The sequence below is a fragment of the Jaculus jaculus genome, chromosome 19, assembly GCF_020740685.1.
Source record: "Jaculus jaculus isolate mJacJac1 chromosome 19, mJacJac1.mat.Y.cur, whole genome shotgun sequence".
NCBI classification, from domain to species: Eukaryota; Metazoa; Chordata; class Mammalia; order Rodentia; family Dipodidae; genus Jaculus; species Jaculus jaculus.
The window spans coordinates 44,730,683-44,751,921 of record NC_059120.1 but is presented as its reverse complement, the minus strand read 5'-3'; the positions used below and the strand labels follow the sequence as shown (position 1 = coordinate 44,751,921).

The following is a 21,239-nucleotide window of genomic DNA, read 5'->3' as shown; positions in this document are numbered from 1 at the left end:
GGAGGGAGAATGGGTGTGCCAGGGCCTCCAGCCATTGCAAACAAATGCCAGACACATGTGCCACCTTGTGCATCTGGCTCATGTGGGTCCTGGGGAATGGAACCTGGGTCATTGGTCTTCACAGGCAAGTGCCTTAACTGGTAAGCCATCTCTCCAGCCCATCCCCCTTTTTTGTATTTTTGTGGTTTTTTTTTTTTTTTTTTTTTTTTTTGCTTTTCGAGGTAGGGTTTCACTCTAGCTCAGGCTGACCTGGAATTATTATTTATTTTCAAGGAGAGAGAGTGAGGAAGAGAGCATAGACATGCCAGGACCATCTGCCACTGCAAACAAACTTCAGATGCATTTGTCACATTGTGTATTTGGCTTTACATAGGTACTGGGGTATTGAACCCAGGCCATCAGGCTTTGCAAGCAAGTGCCTTTAGCTGCTGAGCCATCTCTCCAGCCCCCTACTTCTGCATTCTTAAAGCCTTTTTCCAGTAGTATGGTTGTTTCTGCTGATCTTCCCCTAAAGTCTAGAAGAGAAGTGAAAGTGTTTTGGGAGCCTTCATAAGAAAGGTGGTGAGCCGGGCGTGGTGGCGCACGCCTTTAATCCCAGCACTCGGGAGGCAGAGGTAGGAGGATCGCCATGAGTTCAAGGCCACCCTGAGATGACAGTTAATTCCAGGTCAGCCTGGACCAGAGTGAGACCCTACCTCAAAAAACCAAAAAAAAAAAAAAAAAAAAAGAAAGGTGGTGAGTCACCCACTGCCCCCCCTAACATTTCTCAAAGCAGTCACACTGCTTTAAACATACAACCCCAAAGTTTAGAAACTCCCACTCTTAACATCTTGCCACTGCCTAGTTTCACTAGAGAACTTGCAGTTTGAGCCAGGTATGAATGTATATGGCTGTAATCCCAGCATTTGAGAAGTTGTGAGTTTGAGCTTTATAGGGACTCAAAAGCCAAAACAAAACAAAACAAAACAACAACAAAAAAAACTAAGTTCAATGGCAGGCCCTCTCCTGCCTTAGGAAACCCTCAGGTGATTTCATACCCATTCATCCTTGAGAAGCTCTGTGTAGTTAGTGGTTCTCAAACTTTGCCACATATCAGAATCTCCTGAAGATGAATCAGGCATGCAGAGGTGCCAACCCTAGCCCACAGAAGCCCTTCTATATCATTCAACCATGTTCCCAGGAGAGTGTAATCACCACACTGTGAGCAGTTCTGTCTTAGGTCCCTACTCTTCCTTTTTCCATCTCTCTTAGCTGCTCCTTTTCCTTGGCCAGCGAGCTCTGTCTTCACTCTGAAATCAGCCCCTTCTTCAAGCAGATTCTTACAGAAGTCCTGCAGGACCCCACAAAAGCCACGTGAATAAGCTAAGTCATTTGCAGGCCTCTACAGTAGCTTGGAGATCATCACATCTAGAGAGAAATTTTAGATTCTAGCATTCTCCTCTCTGAACACAAGTCAAGTCAGATCAGGAGCCTGGTTGACATGGGGTCTCTGGATTTGCTTAAGGGCACAATGTGGATCTTGTTGGCTTAAGGCTTTTGGTCTTCCTTGACTCTCAGGTTATCCTAAAGCTTGTTACCTTCATGCATTGACTTTCTAAGAAATAGGCCTGGATTCAAGTCCTGTTGCTTTTTGTTTTTGTTATTTGAGGTATGGTCTCACTCTCACTCCGGCTAACCTGGAACTCACTATGTAGTCTCTCAGGGTGGCCTTGAACTCACGGCAATCCTCCTTCTTCTGCCTCCCAAATGCTGAGATTAAAAGCATGTGCCACCACGCCTGGCTCAGGTCTTGTTCTTTGCCCTAAGATGAATGGCCTCAATTCTGTATTCTAAGCCTAGGTTTTCTTATCTGAAAATTGAAATAATAACCACTTCATAAAACATAATGACAATGAGAGCTGCATGTGTCTTTAAGCTCAGCACTCAGGAGGCAGAGGTAGGAGGATCGCCGTGAGTTCGAGGCCACCTGAGACTACAGAGTGAATTCCAGGTTAGCCTTGGCCAGAGCGAGACCCTGCCTTGCAAAATAAAACAAAACAAAAAATCCATAATGACAATTGAATGAGATATAAAGTATTAGATAAAACAATAGACCCATAATAAGCAATTACTAAGTGGTAGCTATTAATTCAGAGTCAAATTAATCTCATGTTCTTTTTTTTTTTTTTTTTCCAAGGTAGGGTCTCACTCTGGCTCTGGCTGACCTGGAATTCACTATGTAGTCTCAGGGTGACCTCAGACTCATAGCGATCCTCCTACCTCTGCTTCCCAAGTGCTGGGATTAAAGGCGTGTGCCACCATGCCCAGCCTAATCTCATGTTCTTTTACAACATGTTCTAGTTATTAACATTGTAACATGCCACTTATAAAGTATTTGCTTTTGAACCTTAGCCCTCATAATATCTTAGCTCATTGATTTTCAAAGTGCAGAGCCAACAAAATCAGCACCGTCTGGGAACCTTTTAGAACTGCAATTGCAGTGCGGAGGCTCTGTGGTCAGACCAAGTGATTCAGAAATTCTGGGACTGGGCCCACGCAGGGCCCCTAGAGCTTAAGAACCATGGCTCTAACCCTGGGAAGCTACTTGGATGCAGGTTGGAAGAGGGAGGTGACTGGCCGAGGGTGTGCTTGACCCCACTTGGTGACACAGGATCTCCTGCCCTTCCTGGGGAATGTTGGGTTTCCTCTCCACAACTTCCTTAGTGATTCACAGGTTTAAGTTCTTCTCACCAGAATGTCTGTGTGAATGGAAGGTTGGAGCTCCCTGAAAGGTGGAGCACGTTGGGTGTGAGTGGGAATGGGGGAGGGGAGAGGGAAGGAAATGAATGTGTCCCTGAGTCTGAGCTCAAGGAGACTCCATAGGAGGGATCGTGTCATGAAACGGGATACCAGTCCCCCTGGTTAGTCCAAAGCTGGGGGGTCACTTTGAACAGTTGAGTGCCCCACTTTTCTCCTTACTTGCTGTAAAGTGCTGCAAAAACAGCATCTGAATCGTAACTCCTGTCAGTGACATATGTGCTTCTCGGGTTAAGAAAAGAAAGGTCTTCACGTTTAAAGCATCACGTGCCTTTCCCTTTCTTTTTCCTTTCCAGTGATTTACAGAGGGAAGAGAAATGAGGATTGGCAGTGAGCCCGTGAGAGAAACAGACTTGACTAAGTGAGCAGCAGAAACTGATTTTTGCATGCTTCCAGAGCAAAATGTTGTCTTCGTTTTAAGAATTCTTCTCATTGCTTTCACAGAACGGTCTCCATTGTTAGTGGTTAGCGGTGGATCAGTTACAACTCACAGAAGCTTGTAGAAGAGGAAATGCTCCTTTGGCCTCTAGAAGAGTAACTCGGGCTGTGCCTCACTAAGGCAAGGACAAGTGTGTCATCAGCTGCAGAGAAGTTCAAGGTCAGCTGTGGAGAGATCCAGAAAGTCCTCTGGAAGGCTGCCAGAGTGAGCCAGATGCCCCGGAGCGTAAAAGCTCTGCTTAGCAAAAAGTCTGAGATTTCACATCCAGACACACCACAGACTCCCTCCATCCATGTAACCCCAAACTGCCCTTGAACTCCCATTTCTCCAGCCTCAGCCCCTCCCCTCAAACCTGGGAGCGCTGGGGTCACTGGCATGTCCACTATGCCCAGAGCTGCTCCATAGACTTTAATTCTTCCTATTTATGAGTGTTTTCAGCAACGCTTGCCATTCAGCCTGTAGTCACTCGTGATGACAATGTTCTTCCTGCAAGTCAAGCCACCCACAGGAGGACAGCACCCATCCCAGGACTTTAGCGTGGTTAGCGCTGCTGCCAGGGCAGCGTGTGGTAGTAAATGTCCTCATCACAAGTTAGGGCGAAAGGGGAGGCACCTGCACAGTTTGCTGAGCCAAAGCATCACATAATTTGACATCTGCAAGGGCCTCTGGGAAGGCAGACTGTTGGTCTGTGGCTGGAAGGACTGGTGTCATGCTTTTGGAGTGAACAAAGGTGTCAGGTGGAAAGTTATCTAAAGGCAGAGAGACTGTGGCTGACTGGCATTGACACATATCTTCAGGGGACGATCATCTGTCTTGTTGACTGTATTCCCCAGTTGCGTTGTAACTGGTTTTTGCATCTTTGGAGAGGAAAGGCAAAGATATATAACATAAAAGTGTTGTATGTAGAACAATGTTCGACCATCTGATCTCACTAACCTAGTTGAAAAATAGCATGGGGAATGGAAACATGGCTCAGTAGTTAAGGTGCTTGCCTGCAAAGCCTAATGACCAGACTTCGATTCTCCAGTACCCACAGTAAGCCTGATGCATAAAGTGTCACACACACCTGAGTTCTTTTGCAGTAGCTAGAGGCTCTGGCATGCCCATTCTCTCTCTCTCTTTGCAAACAAATAAATAATTAAAAATATTTAAAGAATATATTAATTTTGTTTTTTGGTTTTTCGAGGTAGGGTCTCACTGTAGCTCAGGCTGACCTGGAATTCACTATAGAGTCTCAGGGTAGCTTCGAAATCACAATGATCTTCCCACCTCTACCTCCCGAGTGCTGGGATTAAAGGTGTACACCACCATGCCTGGCTAGAATTTATGATTTTTTTTAAAAAATTATTTATTTATTTATTTGAGAGCGACAGACACAGAGAGAAAGACAGATAGAGGGAGAGAGAGAGAATGGGCGCGCCAGGGCTTCCAGCCTCTGCAAACGAACTCCAGACGCGTGCGCCCCCTTGTGCATCTGGCTAACGTGGGACCTGGGGAACTGAGCCTTGAACCGGGGTCCTTTGGCTTCACAGGCAAGCGCTTAACCGCTAAGCCATCTCTCCAGCTGAATTTATGATTTTTAAAAAATAGTGTGAGTCAGGCTTAGTGGCTCATGTCTACCTTGAAAAAAAATACACATTTAGCCGGGCGTGGTGGTGCACGCCTTTAATCCCAGCACTCGGGAGGCAGAGGTAGGAGGATTGCCATGAGTTCAAGGCCACCCTGAGATTATATAGTGAGTTCCAGGTCAGCCTGGACTAGAGTGAGACCCTACCTCGAAACACCAAAAAAATTAAAAATTAAAAAAAAATAAATAAAATAAAAATACTCGCTAAAAAAAATACATATTTGGTGAGGTGTTTGGGGGCTGTGCACTCAGGGTAGGGGAGACGGGTAGTGTGTTTGGGGCTTGTGCACTCTGACTGCGGGAGGATTGCCAGCCTGGCCCAGGGTGGGTGAGGAAGTACTGATCACCGGCATGTTTGGGGCTGCTGCTGGGGACGGGTGAGCAAGGGTTGATCGCTGGTGTGTCTGGACCACACTCAGGGAGGGTCCAGCAACTTCTACAAGGCTGGAGACAACACAGTGGAATGCAATACCCAAAGGGTCAAGCCCGTGGCTGCAGACCTGGCGCCCGCACACTCTTGGGCTGGCTGCGCAGCAAGGGCCTGCGTGAGGCTAGCTGGGAAGTCATTCTCAGGCGAGCGTGCTCCTCTGTGGGCCTAGCAGTGACAGAGAGCGTCCATGCCGCCTCATTCAAAGCAAAGTGCCTGTCAGGCCTGGGCCATCAGCCCTGTGCCCCACAGGACTCCAGTATCAACCGCACTCCGAGGTCCTCAGGCAGTGACTAACACGAGGATAATCGAGCACTCTGCACAAACAGCGAGCAAGCCAAGCAGGCGAGGGCTGCACCCTGACCCATCTGGAGGTGACACATACAAGCAGGACCTCACTTAGATCCTAGGTCGCTCAGCCCAAGCTAGCGGGGCAGACAACCTCCCCCAACTCGCCTCCCCTCACACGCCCCCACCACCATCCCAGACCAAAGCTGACCTGGTGATACAACTCAGAGGTCTCAAGAGGAACAAGTACCTCACTCTCAACACAGCAAGAGGTCACACCAGAGATGGGCAGAGCCTAGCGCAAAACCATCAATGCAAGACTCTAGGTCAACAGTCAACCAAGACTGCCAAGCCTCTTAGTGGAAGCCTGCGATGGGAACACAGAGACACACAATTTCACAATGAAGACAGGCTAAACGTAATGAACAAAATTCATAAGAACATGGACAAACACATGGCAGACTGGAAGAAAATCACCAAAGGACCAGCAATAAGGTGAATGAAATGCAAGAGACCCGTCAACAACGGCACATAGCTCTCACGTCTCGTCTCAACAAAACAGAAGAAAAAGCAGAGAGATCTAAATAGACAGAGGATGAACAATTTGAACTTGAGTCAACAAATAGATGACCTTACCAACTCGTGGATCAATAGTGAAATGATTCAATGCAGGCATGAATTCCAAGAAGTAACAGAAAGGTCAAACCAGAACCTCAAAAAGGAACTCAGTAGAGGGATAAAAAATGATGCAGAAAAAATACAACAGAGAACAAAAATCAAACAGCCCTCTTGAAAGCCTCACAAACAGACTAGACCATATTGAGGACAGAACTTCAGAACTTGAAGACAAGACAAAAGAATTGGACCAGCAGTCCAAAATCTATAAGTTTTTAAAAAATAATGCCAACAGAATATGAGGGAATTGTCGGATATGCTAAAAAGGACCAAATGAGCATACTCCAAGAAGCAGAAGAAATACAGGCCAAAGGCATAGAGAACATCTTCAACAAAATTATTGAAGAAAAATTTTCCCACCTATTTAAAAGAGAGACCTATGCAAATACAAGAAGCTCACAGAACACCAACCCGACAGGACCAAAGAAGAAACTCTCCATATCACATGAAAGTCAAAACATAAACATTGAAAACAAGGAGAGAGTGCTAAAAACATCAAGAGAAAAACAGATAAATTACATAGAAAGGTAAGCATGTCAGACTTACCTCTGGTTTTTCAATGGAAACTCTGAAAGCCAGAAGGGCTTGGAATGGAGTACTCCAAACCTTGAGAGATACTATGGCTGCCAACCCAAACTACTATACCCATCAAAAGTATCCCTTGTAATTGAAGGTGAAAGGAAAACTTTCCTTTACAAAAGCCAGCTCTATGAATATATGACAAAGCCAACCTTACAGAGACTTCTTCAAGGAATATTCCACATAGCAGAGTCCAACAACCAACCTCAAGAGCCTACAGTGATACTAATCAAAACTGGAACAGACATGAAAATGTATAAAACTTGGGCTGGAGAGACGGCTTTGTGGTTAAGGTATCTTCCTGCAAAGCCAAAGGAACTAGGTTAAATTCCCCAGTACCCATGTAAGCTAGATGCACAAGGTGGCACTTGCATCTGGAGTTTGTTTGTAGTGGCTAGAGGCCCTGGCACACCCATTCTCTCTCTATTTGCCTCTTTCTCTCTCAAATAAATAAATTAATAAACTGAAAAGGAAGGGGGAGTGATGGTGCATTTATTTACAATTCTGAGCAACAGCATCAATTTCAAGTAGGTTCAAAAAGGGCCAGAGCTCCATCTTCTATTGCCATAAAAGCCTCAAATAGAAAAGGCATTCAGGCCATGTTTTTTTTTTTAAATTTTTTTTAGCATTTTCCATGATTATAAAAAAAAAATCCCATGGTAATTCCCTTCCTCTCCCTCCCCCCACTTTCCCCTTTGAAATTCCGTTCTCCATCATATTACCTCCCCTTCTCAATCATTGTACTTACATATATACAATATCAATCTATTAAGTACCCTCCTCCCTTCCTTTCTCTTCCCTTTATGTCTCCTTTTTAACTTACTGGCCTCTGCTACTAAGTATTTTCCTTCTCACGCAGAAGCCCAATCATCTGTAGCTAGGATCCACATATGAGAGAGAACATGTGGTGCTTTCAGGCCATGTTTTTGTTGTTTTGTTTGTTTGTTTTTTGAGGTCTGGTTTCACTCTAGCCCAAGCTGTCCTGGAGTTCACTATGTAGTCTCAGGGTGACCTTGAACTCAAGGCAACCCTCCTACCTCTGCCTCCCAAGTGCTAGGATTAAAGGCGTGCGCCACCACGCCTGACCAGGCCATGGTTTTATTCTACTGCCTGCTCCTCCGCATTGACAGCTTATTCCCACCGCAGCATTAGTGTGTATCCTTGGCAATTGACTGTCTTGAGCTTGCTCCCTTATCTCCACAGAGTGCTTTGAGCATCAGTGAAGTAACCCGCTTTGTCCGAGGCATAGTATAAACTACGCACTCAGAAAATATTCGACATTATTAGCAGCAGTAGTTACCAGCCACTCCCAGTGTGAGACCAAGTTGAATCTTTACAACTATTGGCTCTTTACAATGTCCTCTGGGAAAGCCTGTGACTGTCAATGTATGTGTTTGTTGTATCAGGGTTTTTCACCAGCTAAATTGCTCAATTGCTTTCCAGTCCCAAGAGAGTTATATCATTGGGAAGATCTCTGCTTAAATTACTTCAGCATGTATTCCAATGACCTCCTGTTAAGTAGTTTTCAACAATAATTTTGGAGCTTAATGCATTGTGAACCACTTTTTAAAAAAAAATGTATTTGTTTATTTTTTATTTATTTAACAGCAATAGACAGAGAGAGAGAGAGAGAGAGAGAGAGATAATGGGCATGCCAGGGCCTCCAGCCACTGCAAATGAACTCCAGATGTATGCACTCCCTTGTCCATCTGGCTAACGTGGGTCCTGGGGAACCTAGCCTCGAACTGGGGTCCTTAGGCTTCTCAGGCAAGCGCTTAACCGCTAAGCCATCTCTCCAGCCCCACTTCCTTACTTTTCTTTTGATTTTTTGAGGTAGGGTCTCACTCTAGTCCAGGCTGACCTAGAACTCACTATGTAGTCTTAGGGTGGCCTTGAACTCATGGCAATCCTCCTACCTCTGCCTCCCAAGTGCGGGGATTGAAGGTCTGCGGCACCACGCCCGGCTTCCTTACATGTTTTTTTTTTTTTTTTGCCACGAATTTGTTGTATAAAGGATTGTTGTTTTGTTTACATTGCTTATTTATATCTTTAAGGAATTGACCTTTTTTTTCAGATTTTTATTTTTTTATTGACAGCTTCCATAATTGTAAAGAATGTCCCATGGTAATTCCCTACCTCCCTCCACTTTCCTCTCCCTCTATCATCAGTCTTTCTTTTATTTTGATGTCATGTTTCTTTCCTTTAATTTTTAAACATATTTATTTTATTTTATTTTTGAGAGAGAGAGAGAGACAAAGAGAGGGAGAAAGAGGCAGAGAGGGAAAGAATGGGCACACCAGGGCCTTGCAGCCACTGTGAACGAACTCCAGACATGTGCGCCCCCTTGTGCACGTGTGCAACATTGCACTGCTGCATCACTTTTGCACCTGGCTATACGTGGGATATGGAGATTCAAACAAGCATTCTTAGGCTTCACAGGTAAGCCATCTCCCCAGCCCTCACTTTTAATCTTTTAAAATATTTTTATTTACTTATCTGCGAGAGACAGAAAGAGAAAGAGAGAGAGAGAGGGAGGAAGGGAGGGAGAGAGGAGAGAAAGAATGGGTGCACTATGGTCTCTAGCCAGTGAAAATGGACTCCAGAAACATGATGCACCTTGTGCGTCTGTCTTTACATGAGTACTGAAGAATTAAACCCAGGTCCTTAGGCTTTGCTGGCAAGCATCTTATGCAACTGCCTTACCTGCTAAACCATCTCTCCAGTCCTCAATCAACTTTTGACTACCTATATCATACTAGAAATTGGGTTCTATAATTTGAATTATAAATTATTCAAGGAAAGAAGTGGGTCTCTCATTTATTTGAGTTTTCTTAAAGTCTAGCACAATTATGGGCGTAGTAGAGGTTACCTTATAGTTCTACATAATTCTTGTGTTCTTGAAAAACAAATACAATGAACTTTTGGGGGGAAAATGAACTTTCCACTTAGTCGTTGAGCTGGTTTCTGAGAATTTTGGTATGAATCACTTTGCTAGGTGAACTAAAAAATTTTGAAAAGCAAAAGGCTCTGCCTTCTTTATGTATGTGTAAATTCATAATTTCATAAAGTCGTGTTAGCTCCCTGCCATCAGCTTTCTGGCTTTTTTTGCTTGTTTGTTTGTTTTCGAGGTAGGGTCTAACTCTAGCCCAGGCTGTCCTGGAATTCACTATGGAGTCTCAGGGTGGCCTCGAACTCACGGCGACCCTCCTACCTCCTCCTCCTCCTCCTCCTCCCAAGTGATGGCATGAAAGGCGCGCGCCAACACGCCGGGCTGGGCTTTTTCACCACCAGCTTTCTGATGCCATACAGCAGCCTTCCGCCAGGGGACGCCAGACCGCTCCCGGCATTCCACCCGCACTGCACTGCACTGCGCAGCCTCCGTCTAGGCAAGGGAGGACCCCGCCCCGACGCGCGTGACGTCAGCAGAGGGCGCGCCCGCGGGTGTGGGCGTGGCTTCCCTCGGGGAGGGGCGGGGCTGCCGGGAGCGCCGCGTTCGGACTCCTGTTAGTAGGTCGCGAGTGGGAGGCGGTGGCTGCGGCTGCACGGGCGTTGGGAAGATGGCGCCGCCGGTGACCGAGCGGGGTCTGAAGAGCGTCGTGTGGCAGAGTGAGTGCGGTGGGGTTCAGGGCTGAGGGACGCGGCCGCGCCCCGCTGTTTCCGTGCCCCAGCCTGGCAGCCTCTTCCTGCGGGCACTTGTTGCTCCGCGAGCCGCGGACTCCTGGACTTCCGGCCTGGCCTCCCGAGCCACCCGGTGCCAGCAGCCCCCCGGGATGGGCCGGGCGCGGGCGGACGCGGCCTCGTCGCGGGCCGTCGGTGGCCGGCTCGGCCCCGCGCGGCCCGAGCCGACTGTGTCTCCCCCTCTCGTCCCCCCCGCCGGTTCCTGCGCGCGTCCGCGGCCTCCGAGCCCCGCCAGGCGGGGGACGTCGCTCCTCCGCCGGGCACAATCGGAGTTCTCTTTCCTCCCTCCCGCCCCACGCTTGTGTTTCCAGAGGCCCTTGACCCTCCCCATTTGTGTTTGCATCAAAGGGGATTTTAGTTACCATGCTTTCCAATGGCCGGCACTGTCAGAATGCCAGCTTCACTGTCCTGCCACGGTTGCGTGAGAAGCCTACTTGCTACAAAGTTCTTGGCAAGAGACCGCTGCTCCTTCCTTTTTCTTTTCTTTTCTTTTTTTAAATACTCTGCGGCCACCCCCGTGCTATTAAGACCCGGTCTACTTGTTGGTTACTGGTGATGTGCCCATGTCACGTAAAGACTTTCATAGGAATCATTCCAAACCTAGTTCTGCTAGGTTCGATAAGGAGTGAAACCACCCAACAGGAAGAACCATCATTGTTTAGCAACCCTGGTTCAAAAGTAATTACGGGCTAGTAGTAGAAAGAGAGTAACGTCTCATTAGGGTGCCCTTCTCCAACTTGTTGAACAAGGACCAGCGCAGAAATTATTTAGTTGCAGAACTCTGGAAGTTAATAGCTTTCTGCATATAAAATAAAAAATCCAGGCTGGGCCTGGTGTTGCACTCCTTTAATCCCAATAAGTAGAGATAGGAGGATGGCTGTGAGTTTGAGACCAGCCTGACACTACATTGTGAATTCCAGGTCAGCCTGGGCTAGAGCGAGACCCTACCTTGAAAAACCAAAAAAAAAAAAATAGTAATAATAAATCCAAATCAGTAAACAGATACTGTGTGTGTGTGTGTGTCTGTACACGTTTTTTTATTTACTTATTTACTTATTTTGGTTTTTCGAGGTAGGGTCTCGCTGTAGCCCAGGCTGACCTGGAATTCACTATGAAGTCTCAGGCTCAGGGTGGCCTCAGATTTTCTGCAGTCCTCCTCCTGCCTCTGCCTCCCAAGTGCTGAGATTAAAGGTGGGTGCCACCATGCCTGGCTTTAAGTGTATATATTTTTAAAAAAATTGCACAAATGTACGCACCAAAGTCTCACTGCAGCAAATGAACTTCAGACACATGGGACACTAGACCCTAGCCCATGCTGACCTAGATAGTCTCAGGGTGGCCTCAAACTCACAGCGATCCTCCTACCTCTGTCTCCCTAGTGCTGGGATTAAAGGCATGCGCCACCACACCCTGCTTACATGGGCCATTTTTGTATCCAAGTTTATGTGGGTTCTAGAGAATTGAACCTGGGCCAGCAGGCTTTGCAAGCAAGTGTCTTTAACTGATGAACTACCTATATCCCAGCCCCTGCCCCCCCTTTTTTTTTATAAGCAAGATCTCACTGTAGCCCAGCCTGACCTGGAACTCTGTAGCCCAAGCTAGCCTTGAACTCACAGTGATCCTCCAGCCTCAGCCTCCTAAGTTCTGGGATTAAAGGCATGTGCCACCACACTTGGCTAAAATTATCTATTTAAAAGTTAATTTGGGGCTGGAGAGATGGCTTAGGGGTTAAGGTGCTTGCCTGCAAAAGCCAAAGAACCCAGGTTCAATTCCCCAGGACCCACATAAGCCAGATGTACAAGGTGATGCATGAGTCTGGAGTTTTTTTGAGGTGGCTGAAGGCCCTGGCGTGCCCATTTTCTATCTGCCTTGCTCTCTTTTTCTTGCTCTCAAATAAATAATAGAAATAGCTTTTAAAAATAAATAAAAGTTGAGCCAGGTGTGGTGGCACATGCCTTTAATCCCAGCACTCAGGAGGCAGAGGTAGGAGGATCACTGTGAGGTCGAGGCCACCCTGAGACTCCATAGTGAATTCCAGGTCAGCTGAGCTAGAGTGAGACCCTATCTCGAAAAACCAAAATAAATAAATAAATAAAAGTTAATTTGGGGCTGGAGAGATGGCTTAGTGGTTAAGGTGCTTGCCTGCAAAGCCTAAGGACCCATGTTTGATCTCCAGATCCCACGTAAGCCAGAGTCACAAAGGTGACACAAGCACAAGGTCGCACGTGCGCGCCAGGTGGTGCAGGTGTCTGGAGTCTGAGTGGCTGAGGCCCTGGCACACCAATTCTCACTGTGTTGCTATTTTAAAAAAATACTTAATTTGGGGCTGGGGAAATGACTGAGGATAAACTGTGTGTGGTGCTTCTGTGAGGACCTGAGTTTATTATATCCACAGCACCCACGTAAAGCCAGATGTGATTGTGTCACACATGGGCCAGGGAGCAAGAGACCTTGCCTCAAAGGGGAGGTGAGGATGGACGCCTCAGCTTGTCCTGTGACCTCACAAGCACGCGTGCACTACAGTCACACACATGCACATACCCACAATTGTAAGGTTGGCATTTTCTATTACAAAATTAACATGACTGGTTTAAGATTTGAGGATGTTACTGGGCCATGGCGGCATACGCCTTTAATCTCAGCATTTGGGAGGCAGAGGCAGGTAGGAGGCTCACTGTGAGTTCAAGGCCACCCTGAGACTGCATTGTGAATTGCAGGTCAGCCTGAGCTACAGTGAGACCCAACCTTGAAAAAACAAAACAAACAAACAAAAGATTTGAGGATATTTAAAAATCACAGTTACATTCATATGAAAATGGGTGGCAAATTGTATAACTTTCAAGCTATAGATGGTTCTTTATATCAGCATTTATGAGAAAGGATGATTGTAATGATAGTAATGCCAGTCTTTGCTTGAAAACTAGGCAAGGGGAGAGTGTAAAGATAATAAAATTTCTTTCTTTCTTTTTTCTTCAAGGTAGGGTCTCACAGTGATCCTCTTACCTCTGCCTCCCCAGTGCTGGGATTAAAGGTGTGTGCCATCACGCCTGGCTATAGATAACATTTCTGTCTATGTCAGTAACTTAAGCTAATAACCAGGCTAGCCAGATGGAGTGTGAAATAAAGACATTGGATGAGAGGTAAAAAGAAATAAGGTTGCAAACTAATCTTCTGGCACTTTGTGTAAATAGAAACAACCAAGATACCAGATGACAATTATTCAGTATTTCAAAAGCATGTATTGGAAGGAGCCTTTGAGTTCTGTTAGTAAAAGATCAAGAATCTGAAAGAGATGTTGAAGGAAACTCATAAGAAGTAGGAAAATGGGACATTTGGGAAAAAGGTTTGACTTTAAGAATTCACTTTAAGTGAATTCTACAGTATGAAACTGTCTTCATGACGCTACTAAAATAAACCCTGACTACAGCTCTTAAATGCAGACTTCAGAGCTGGGAGGAGTGGCCCAGCCGGTAATCTCAGGTAAAAGAAGAAGAAGTTCAAGGCCAACCTGGACTTCATGACTTTTTTTTTTTAAAGAAAAAATATATGACTAGGATTTAAACCCAGGTCTTTTTGGGCAGCAGAGTTAATGCCTGGCCTGTGTGTGGCTTCTGTAACTAAGCCTTAGGTTGGTACTTTGTTTTACCCTATCTGCTGTGGTAGCCTTCCAACCAATCTCCAGAGCTCTTGGTTGTTTTTCATTCCAGATCATCCAGCAAATAGCTGCCAGGTGCCCAAAGCCCATTTCATTCTACTTTTGTTTGCAACATAGCCCCTCCTCCCCTTTTATTCTGACATCCTTTCTCCTGTACAGTTTTCTAGATTTTCCCTGTGTCCATACTGTGTACCTGTTTACTCTTGAAGTCTTTTACCTTCCTTCATATGTTTCCTTGGTGGCTTATTCCTCAGTCTTGTCGCGTCCCTGGTTTTAGCCAGTCTTCATTCAGGTCTCAGCTCAGATGGGCTTCTCCCTCCGCTAGTGGCTTCTCATCTACCCACCCTCTTATGTTTCAGTAGTATTTGGCTTCCCTTCTCACCACTGCTTGAGAGAAGCCTCTTTTGTTTGAGTCAGGTCTGACTCACCCAGGCCGGCCTAAGACTGCAGCAGTCTTCCTGTGAGTGTTGGGATTACAGGTGGGAGCCTTGATTAGCTTATTGAGGGTAGGTTCACAGTTGTGCCTTTATAGGGCTTTAAAATGCTAACAGTTTCTGGCAGAATGTGGCAGGTAACAATGCTTTTTTAAAAAAAAATTATTATTATTGACAACGTCCATAATTATAGACAATAAACCATGATAGTTCCCTCCCCCCACGTCCCCCTTCACAACTCCACTCTCATCATATCCCCTCCCCCTCTCAATCAGTCTGGAATTAACTATGTAGTCTCAGGGTGGCCTTGAACTCATGGTTGATCCTTCTACCTCTGCCTCCCGAGTGCTGGGATTAAAAGCGTGCGCCACCACGTCTGGCCAGACCATTTTTTGTCTGGAACAGTGCATTGTAAGGAGTCCTACCTTTCATTTGGCTCTTACATTCTTTCCGCCACCTCTTCTGACAATGATTTTTTTTAAATTTTTAAATTTTTATTAACATTTTCCATGATTATAAAAAAAATATCCCATGGTAATTCCCTCCCTCCTGACAATGATTTTTAAAAATAAATGTCTCTTTCATTTTTTTTTCCTATTCCTACCTCAAGGACCCCATTTACATAATATAACTGAATTTGTATGGGAATATTCTCAACCCTCTTCAGGCTTGGGGATTAACAGAAAATGGACAAGAGGGCTGGAGAGATTGCTTAGTGGTAAGGGTGCTTGCCTGCAAAGCCTAAGGACTCAAGTTCAACTCTCCAGGTTCCATATAAGCCAGATGCACAATGACACAAGGTCTCACATGTGCACAAGGACATACACATCTGGATTTCAGTTGTAGTGGCTGGAGGCCCTGGTGCACCAATTCTCTCCCTCCCTCTTTCTCACATTAAAAAAAGGGTGTGGCAGGGGGGTCTGGAGGGATGGCTTAGCAGTTAAAGCATTTGCCTAGAAAGCCAAAAGACCCAGGTTTGATTCCTTAGGACTCACGTAAGCCAGATGCAGAAGGTGACGCTTATGCCTGGAGTTGGTTTGCAGTGGCTGGAGGCCCTGATATGCTCATTCACCCTCTTCTCTGACTCTCTTTCTCTCAAATAAAAATAATACAATTTAAAAAACAAAAAAAGGCCAGTCTGTTGGGCTTGCCTCCAAAATATATAAAGAAAGAAAGAAAGAAGGAAGGAAAGAGCTGGGTGTGGTGGCACATGCCTTTGATCCCAGAGGCAGAGGTAGGAGGATTGCTGTGAGTTCAAGGCCAGCATGAGACTACATAGTGAATTCCAGGTCAACCTAGGCCAGAGCAAGACCCTACCTTGAAAAACTAAACCAAAATAAATAAATAAAAACGAAAGAAAGAGAAAATGGACATGAGAACTAATTATTTCAGTTTGTAGTACAGAGGTAGAATGGCTACCTAAACAGGTAGGCCAGAAAAAGTTTGTCTAATTAGGTGACATTTGAGGCAAGACCTAAAATAATGAGAAGGAATCAACCTTTACGTACAACCTTAAAACCCACCTTTTTTTTTTTTTTAATTTCAAAATTTTTATTTATTTGGGAGAGAACGAGGCAGAGGAAAAGAGAGCAAGAGAATGGGCATGCCAGGGCCTCCAGCCACTGCAAACAAACTCCAGATGCATGTTCTACCTTGTGCATCTGGCTTACGTGGGTCCGGGGAATTGAACTGAGGTCCTTTGGTTTTGCAGGCAAGTGCCTTAACCACTAAGCCATCAGCCCAGCCCTTAAACCCTGCTGAATGAACAAAAAAACACAAAATCTAACTTTAAAAAAATTGATAAAGCTTCAATATTTTGGAAAAAAAAAATAGGCTAAATTTTCCCCCCAACATAGTATCACTATAGCCCAGGCTGACCCAGGATTCACTTCGTAGTCCCCGGCTAATTCATGTCTGTAGCAGTATGTGTGATACGCTGTGTGTGTGCAGAGACGAGAAGAATGTTGGGTACCCCCTTCCATTGAGCTCCATGGGTTCCCTTGAGATGGAGTGTCTCACTGATTCCAGGCTCCAGAGCTTGCTGTTTTTGCGAGCCGCAGCCATCCTGCAGTCTGCTCCCCACCACAGAGGGCGCTCGTCCAGTGTGGAGCTGGACTCAGACTCAGGAGTCTCAGGTACTCGGGCCACATGCTTGCCTTCTCTCCAGCCCCGAAAGGCTAATTTTTAATAAAACTAATTCTCAAATTTAAAGATAGTGAAGGTTTTTATTGTACCTTTGTAGCTCCAGGGAAATGGCAGTAAAAATATCACTTAACAGGCAAAAAAAATTTTTTTAAAGTGTTTATATTAAAAATGTGTGGTGGGCAGGCATGGCGGTGCACATCTTTAATCCCAGCACTCCAGAGGCACAGGTAGGAGGATTTCCATGAGTTCAAGGCCACCCTGAGACTGCACAGTGAACTCCAGGTCAACCTGGGCTAAAGCGAGACCATACCTTGAAAAAGAAATTTAAGAAAATATATAAATGTGTGGCAAACCAGTAGTAATTAAATCAAAGTCAGAGCGTTGATGAATTGCTTTCTGTCTTCTTGATATTGAATACAGTTTCTTTATCTCTAAACATTAGTCCAATATTACTTTGTCTGCTGAATATTTTAGAGAAAATGAATTCCAAATAATTTTAAATAAGTTATTAAAATAATTTGAACCACTTCTTTGAAGTTTACTTTGTTAGCCAAGTTCTTTTGAAAAACATTGTTAGATTTCTATAAACGCAGCCATTTATTCACTGAAGTCATTGTGGTTATCTCTGCTGCTCTTTGACTTCTTTGAATTCACAATAAAGTAGAACAAAGGCAGATGCACAAACTAAGTATTGAATTAGTAGTATGAAAAGTTTTATAAGCTGGGTATTGGTGGCACACACCTTTAATCCCAGCACTCAGGAGGCAGAGGAAGGAGGACTGCTGTGAGTTCGAAGCCACCCTGAGACTACATAGTGAATTCCAGGTCAGCCTAGGCTAGAGTGAGACCTTATCTCGAAAATCCAAAAAGAAAAAAAAAAGGTTTTATTATAGAAAAGAAGGATAAAAGAATTATTTTCAGCTAGATATGGTGGCACACACCTTTAGTCCCAGCACTCAGGAGGCTATGGTAGGAGAATTGCCAAGAGTTTGAAGCTATCCTGCTGTTACAGAATGCATTCCTGTTCATCCTAGGCTACAGTGAGACAGTACCTTGAAAAAAAAGAAAACAAAAATATGGGCTGGAGAGATGGCTTAGTGCTTAAGCGCTTGCCTGTGAAGCCTAAGGACCCTGGTTCGAAGCTTGATTCCCTAGAACCCACAAGATGCACAAGGGATGCACGCGTCTGGAGTTTGTTTGCAGTGGCTGGAGGCCCTGGTGCGCCCATTCTCTCTCTCTCTCTGCCTCTTTTTTTTTTTTGCTTTTTCGAGGTAGGGTCTCAGTCTAGCCCAGGCTGACCTGGAATGGTGTCTCAGGGTGGCCTTGAACTCACAGCGATCCTCCTACCTCTGCCTCCCAAGTGCTGGGATTAAAGGCGTGCGCCACCACGCCCAGCATGCCTCTTTTTCTCTCTGTCTGTCGCTCTCAAATAAATAAAAATAGACCAAAAAAATTTAACAAAAGAAAAAGAAAAAAACAAAAATAATAATAATATTTTCCTCTCTGGGAGTAGGTCAGGGAGGACTCCAAAGAGAGGGTGAACGTAAGATGATTCTTTTAAAATAATTAAAAAAAATATTTACTTAGTATTTGGGAGAGAGAATGGGCACACCAGGGCTTTTAGCCACTGCAAATATACTCCAGACACGTTTGCTCCCTATGCGTCTGGCTGACGTGGGTCCTGGGGAGTCCAACCTGGGTCCTTTGACTTTGCAGGCGCTGAGTCATCTCTCCAGCCCAAGCTGGTTCTTTTTTAAAAAGTACCTTTATTTTATTATTTGCAAGGGGAGAGAGAATGGATGCACCAGGACTTATTTCTACTGCATATGAACTCCAGACACACGCACCATGTGGTGGTTCGATTCAGTTGTCCCCCATAAGTTTAGGTATTCTGAATGCTAGGTTTCTAGCCGACACAGATTTGGGAATTAATGCGTCCTGGACAAGTGTACTGTTGAGGGTGGGCTTATGGGTGTTATAGCCAGTTTCCCCTTGCTGGTGTTGGGCACACTGTCTTGTTGCTGTTGTCCACCTGATGTTGGCCAGGAGTTGTGGTCCAGCCTCTGCTCATGCCGTTGTTTTCCTCTGCCATCATGGAGCTTCCCCTCAAGTCTGTAAGTCAAAATAAACCTTTTATCCCGCAAGCTGATCTTGGTCGGGTGATTTCTGCCAGCCATATGAATCTGACTACAACACACCACTGTATGCATCTGGCTTTATGTGGATAGTACTGGGGAATCAAACTCAGGCTGTCAGGCTTTACAAGCAAGTGCCGTAACTACTGAACTCTCTCTCTCTGGCCCCAAGATGGTTCTTTTTTTTTTTTTTTTAATATTTTATACACACACTAGGGTCTCCTGCTGCTGCAAATGAATGTCCATCCAGCTTTACATGGTTGCCTTTATATGCCAGCAAGCTTTGCAAGCAAGTGCCTTTAACTGCCCTCTCTCTGGCCCCTTAAAATGGTTCTTGAAAGACGCCAGCCTTTTGGAAGGCAAAGGGAAATATGGGCCTGCCCTAACAGTGATAGAGTATATGATTGCTTAGAAAAGGGAAGAGAAGCTGGGCGTTGTGGAACAACCTTTATTCCCTGCACCAGGAGGCAGAGGTAGGAGTACTGCTGTCGAGTCAACTGCATAGTTAATTCCAGGTTAGTCTGGGCTAGAGTATGACCCTATTTTAAAAAACAAAACAACAAAAACAAAAACAGAAAAAGGAAGAGCAACAGAAAAGAAGCACTTTTTTTCCTTTGATTTTTGAGGTGGGTGTAAGCCTCAGCTGAGCCTGGCATAGGCATGCTGAGTACAGTGACTTCAGGCGGAATTGTCCTGAGGGCAGGGCCAAATGAAGCATTTCTAGCATTACAATGATGTGTGTTGTGGTTTCTCTTTGAGCAACTTCAGTGACTTTGATATGCTCATTATCTCCCAGTCTAGAGGAATGACCATGTTGCATTATTGCAGTTAGGGCTGAGGGAAGGGGAAAGAGTTTTTATTTTTGTATTTGCCCCCACCCCTCCTCCTTTTTGGTGGTTTACACCACACTTAATGACTCTGTGACTCACTGCTCCGGAGCCATAGGCCTCTTAGGCTCATGGTTCAGATCTGTGTTCCTTGCTTGCATTTCATGTGATTCCTTGTTCTAGGAATTCAACATGAATTTCAAAAATTAATCATGGGGCTTGTGGCAACAAAAGACGTGAATCTGTGCGTAAAATTTATTGGCCTTCCTCACCTACCTGCTGTAGTATTGTATCGTGCGGGCGTGCGTGTGTGACGTCAGGCTGTCGTGTAACTTTGGACAAGAACCTTGAAGCACACCATCCTTTTTTGCATGCTCTATTCTAAGTAGAATGTTCAGTGTAGCTAACTAAAAAATTGCATGTTAAAGATAGTTTTTCTTTCTTTCTTTCTTTTTTTTTTTTTTTTGGTTTTTCAAGATAGGGTCTCACTCTAGCTCAGGCTGACCTGGAATTCACTATGAAGTCTCAGTGTGGCCTGGAACTCTCAGCGATCCTCCTACCTCTGCCTCCCCCTGAGTGCTGGGATTAAAGGTGTGCGCCACCACGCCCGGCTTCTTTCTTTCTTTATTCGCTTTCAGTTTTACTTGCCTCCTGTGCTGCTTAGTGGTCGTAGATAAAAATGCACTGGTGGAGCAGACTAGTGCCGGCAGCAGGCGATTTCCAGTTGTGAATGTCACGCAGCATCTGAAGGGACCGTAAAGCCAGATTTCATTTCTACTCTTATTTTATGTGCCAAACCAGAGTGCGTTGGGCTCGAATCTCTGAACACTGTAGACCATTCTGATTGTCAGAAATTGTAGTGCCTGAAAACACAGTCAGCTGATTGTCTAAAAGGGGAAAGTCCTACAAAGATGGACCAGGAACAGTTACCGTAACAGCATGATGGTGGTGGTGGTCAGGGTCTGGTTCCATGGAAAGAAATGCGCTGTTGTATCTTCCATCAGTGCAGTTGGATGAATGTGTGTACTTCCGAGGTCTTTGTGTTCATATTTAAAACTCGGTAAACGACCTCGTTCTTTTGAGCTTGCATTTATTTTTAATTTTATTTTGTACAATGTGTAGACAGTTCCCTGTTTTCTGCATTTAGAAGTATACACAGTATAAATCTGTTAATTCTAAGCAATTTTTATAATTATGATGTAACTCTATCCTTCCTTAAAACATTCAAAATAAACGCTTTATGTGCAAAAAAAAAAAAATAGTTTAGACATCCTCTAGCCAAAGAAGAATTGTTGCAGATGACTTTCCCCCTTCATCTAAAATAGCAGTCACCAGCACTTTCCCTACTCTTTTAATGCCAAAAGGAAGCTGTTTTCTTGTTCCCATTTTGACGGGAAGTGGCCCTTGTTTATTTAATTGTTTGTTTGCAAGGAGAGTGCGAATGGATATGCCAGGGCCTAGTGCCACTGCAAATGAGCTACAGACACATGTGCCTAGTCGTGCATCTGGCTTTATGTGGGTACTTGGGGATCCA

The 21,239-nt window shown here is 45.1% G+C and overlaps 2 protein-coding genes across 3 annotated transcripts in view; both read left to right on the top strand.

The window, feature by feature from the left end:
* The window catches only part of Fndc7 (fibronectin type III domain containing 7), a 67,535-nt gene extending 57,318 nt beyond the window's left edge, over positions 1–10,217 (top strand). Inside the window, exon 12 of the mRNA XM_045137988.1 lies at positions 10,141–10,217. Within this exon, the coding sequence (XP_044993923.1) occupies positions 10,141–10,217 (77 nt within the window). The remainder of the gene's footprint in view (positions 1–10,140) is intronic.
* An 88-nt stretch (positions 10,218–10,305) lies between these two features.
* Positions 10,306–21,239, top strand: part of Stxbp3 (syntaxin binding protein 3) — a 67,788-nt gene continuing 56,854 nt past the window's right edge. Inside the window, exon 1 of one of the 2 annotated variants that reach the window (XM_004659055.2) lies at positions 10,306–10,437. In XM_004659055.2, coding sequence (XP_004659112.1) covers positions 10,389–10,437 — 49 coding nt within the window. In that variant the 5' untranslated portion in view covers positions 10,306–10,388. The remainder of the gene's footprint in view (positions 10,438–21,239) is intronic. The other variant, XM_045138804.1, reaches the window with a different exon arrangement.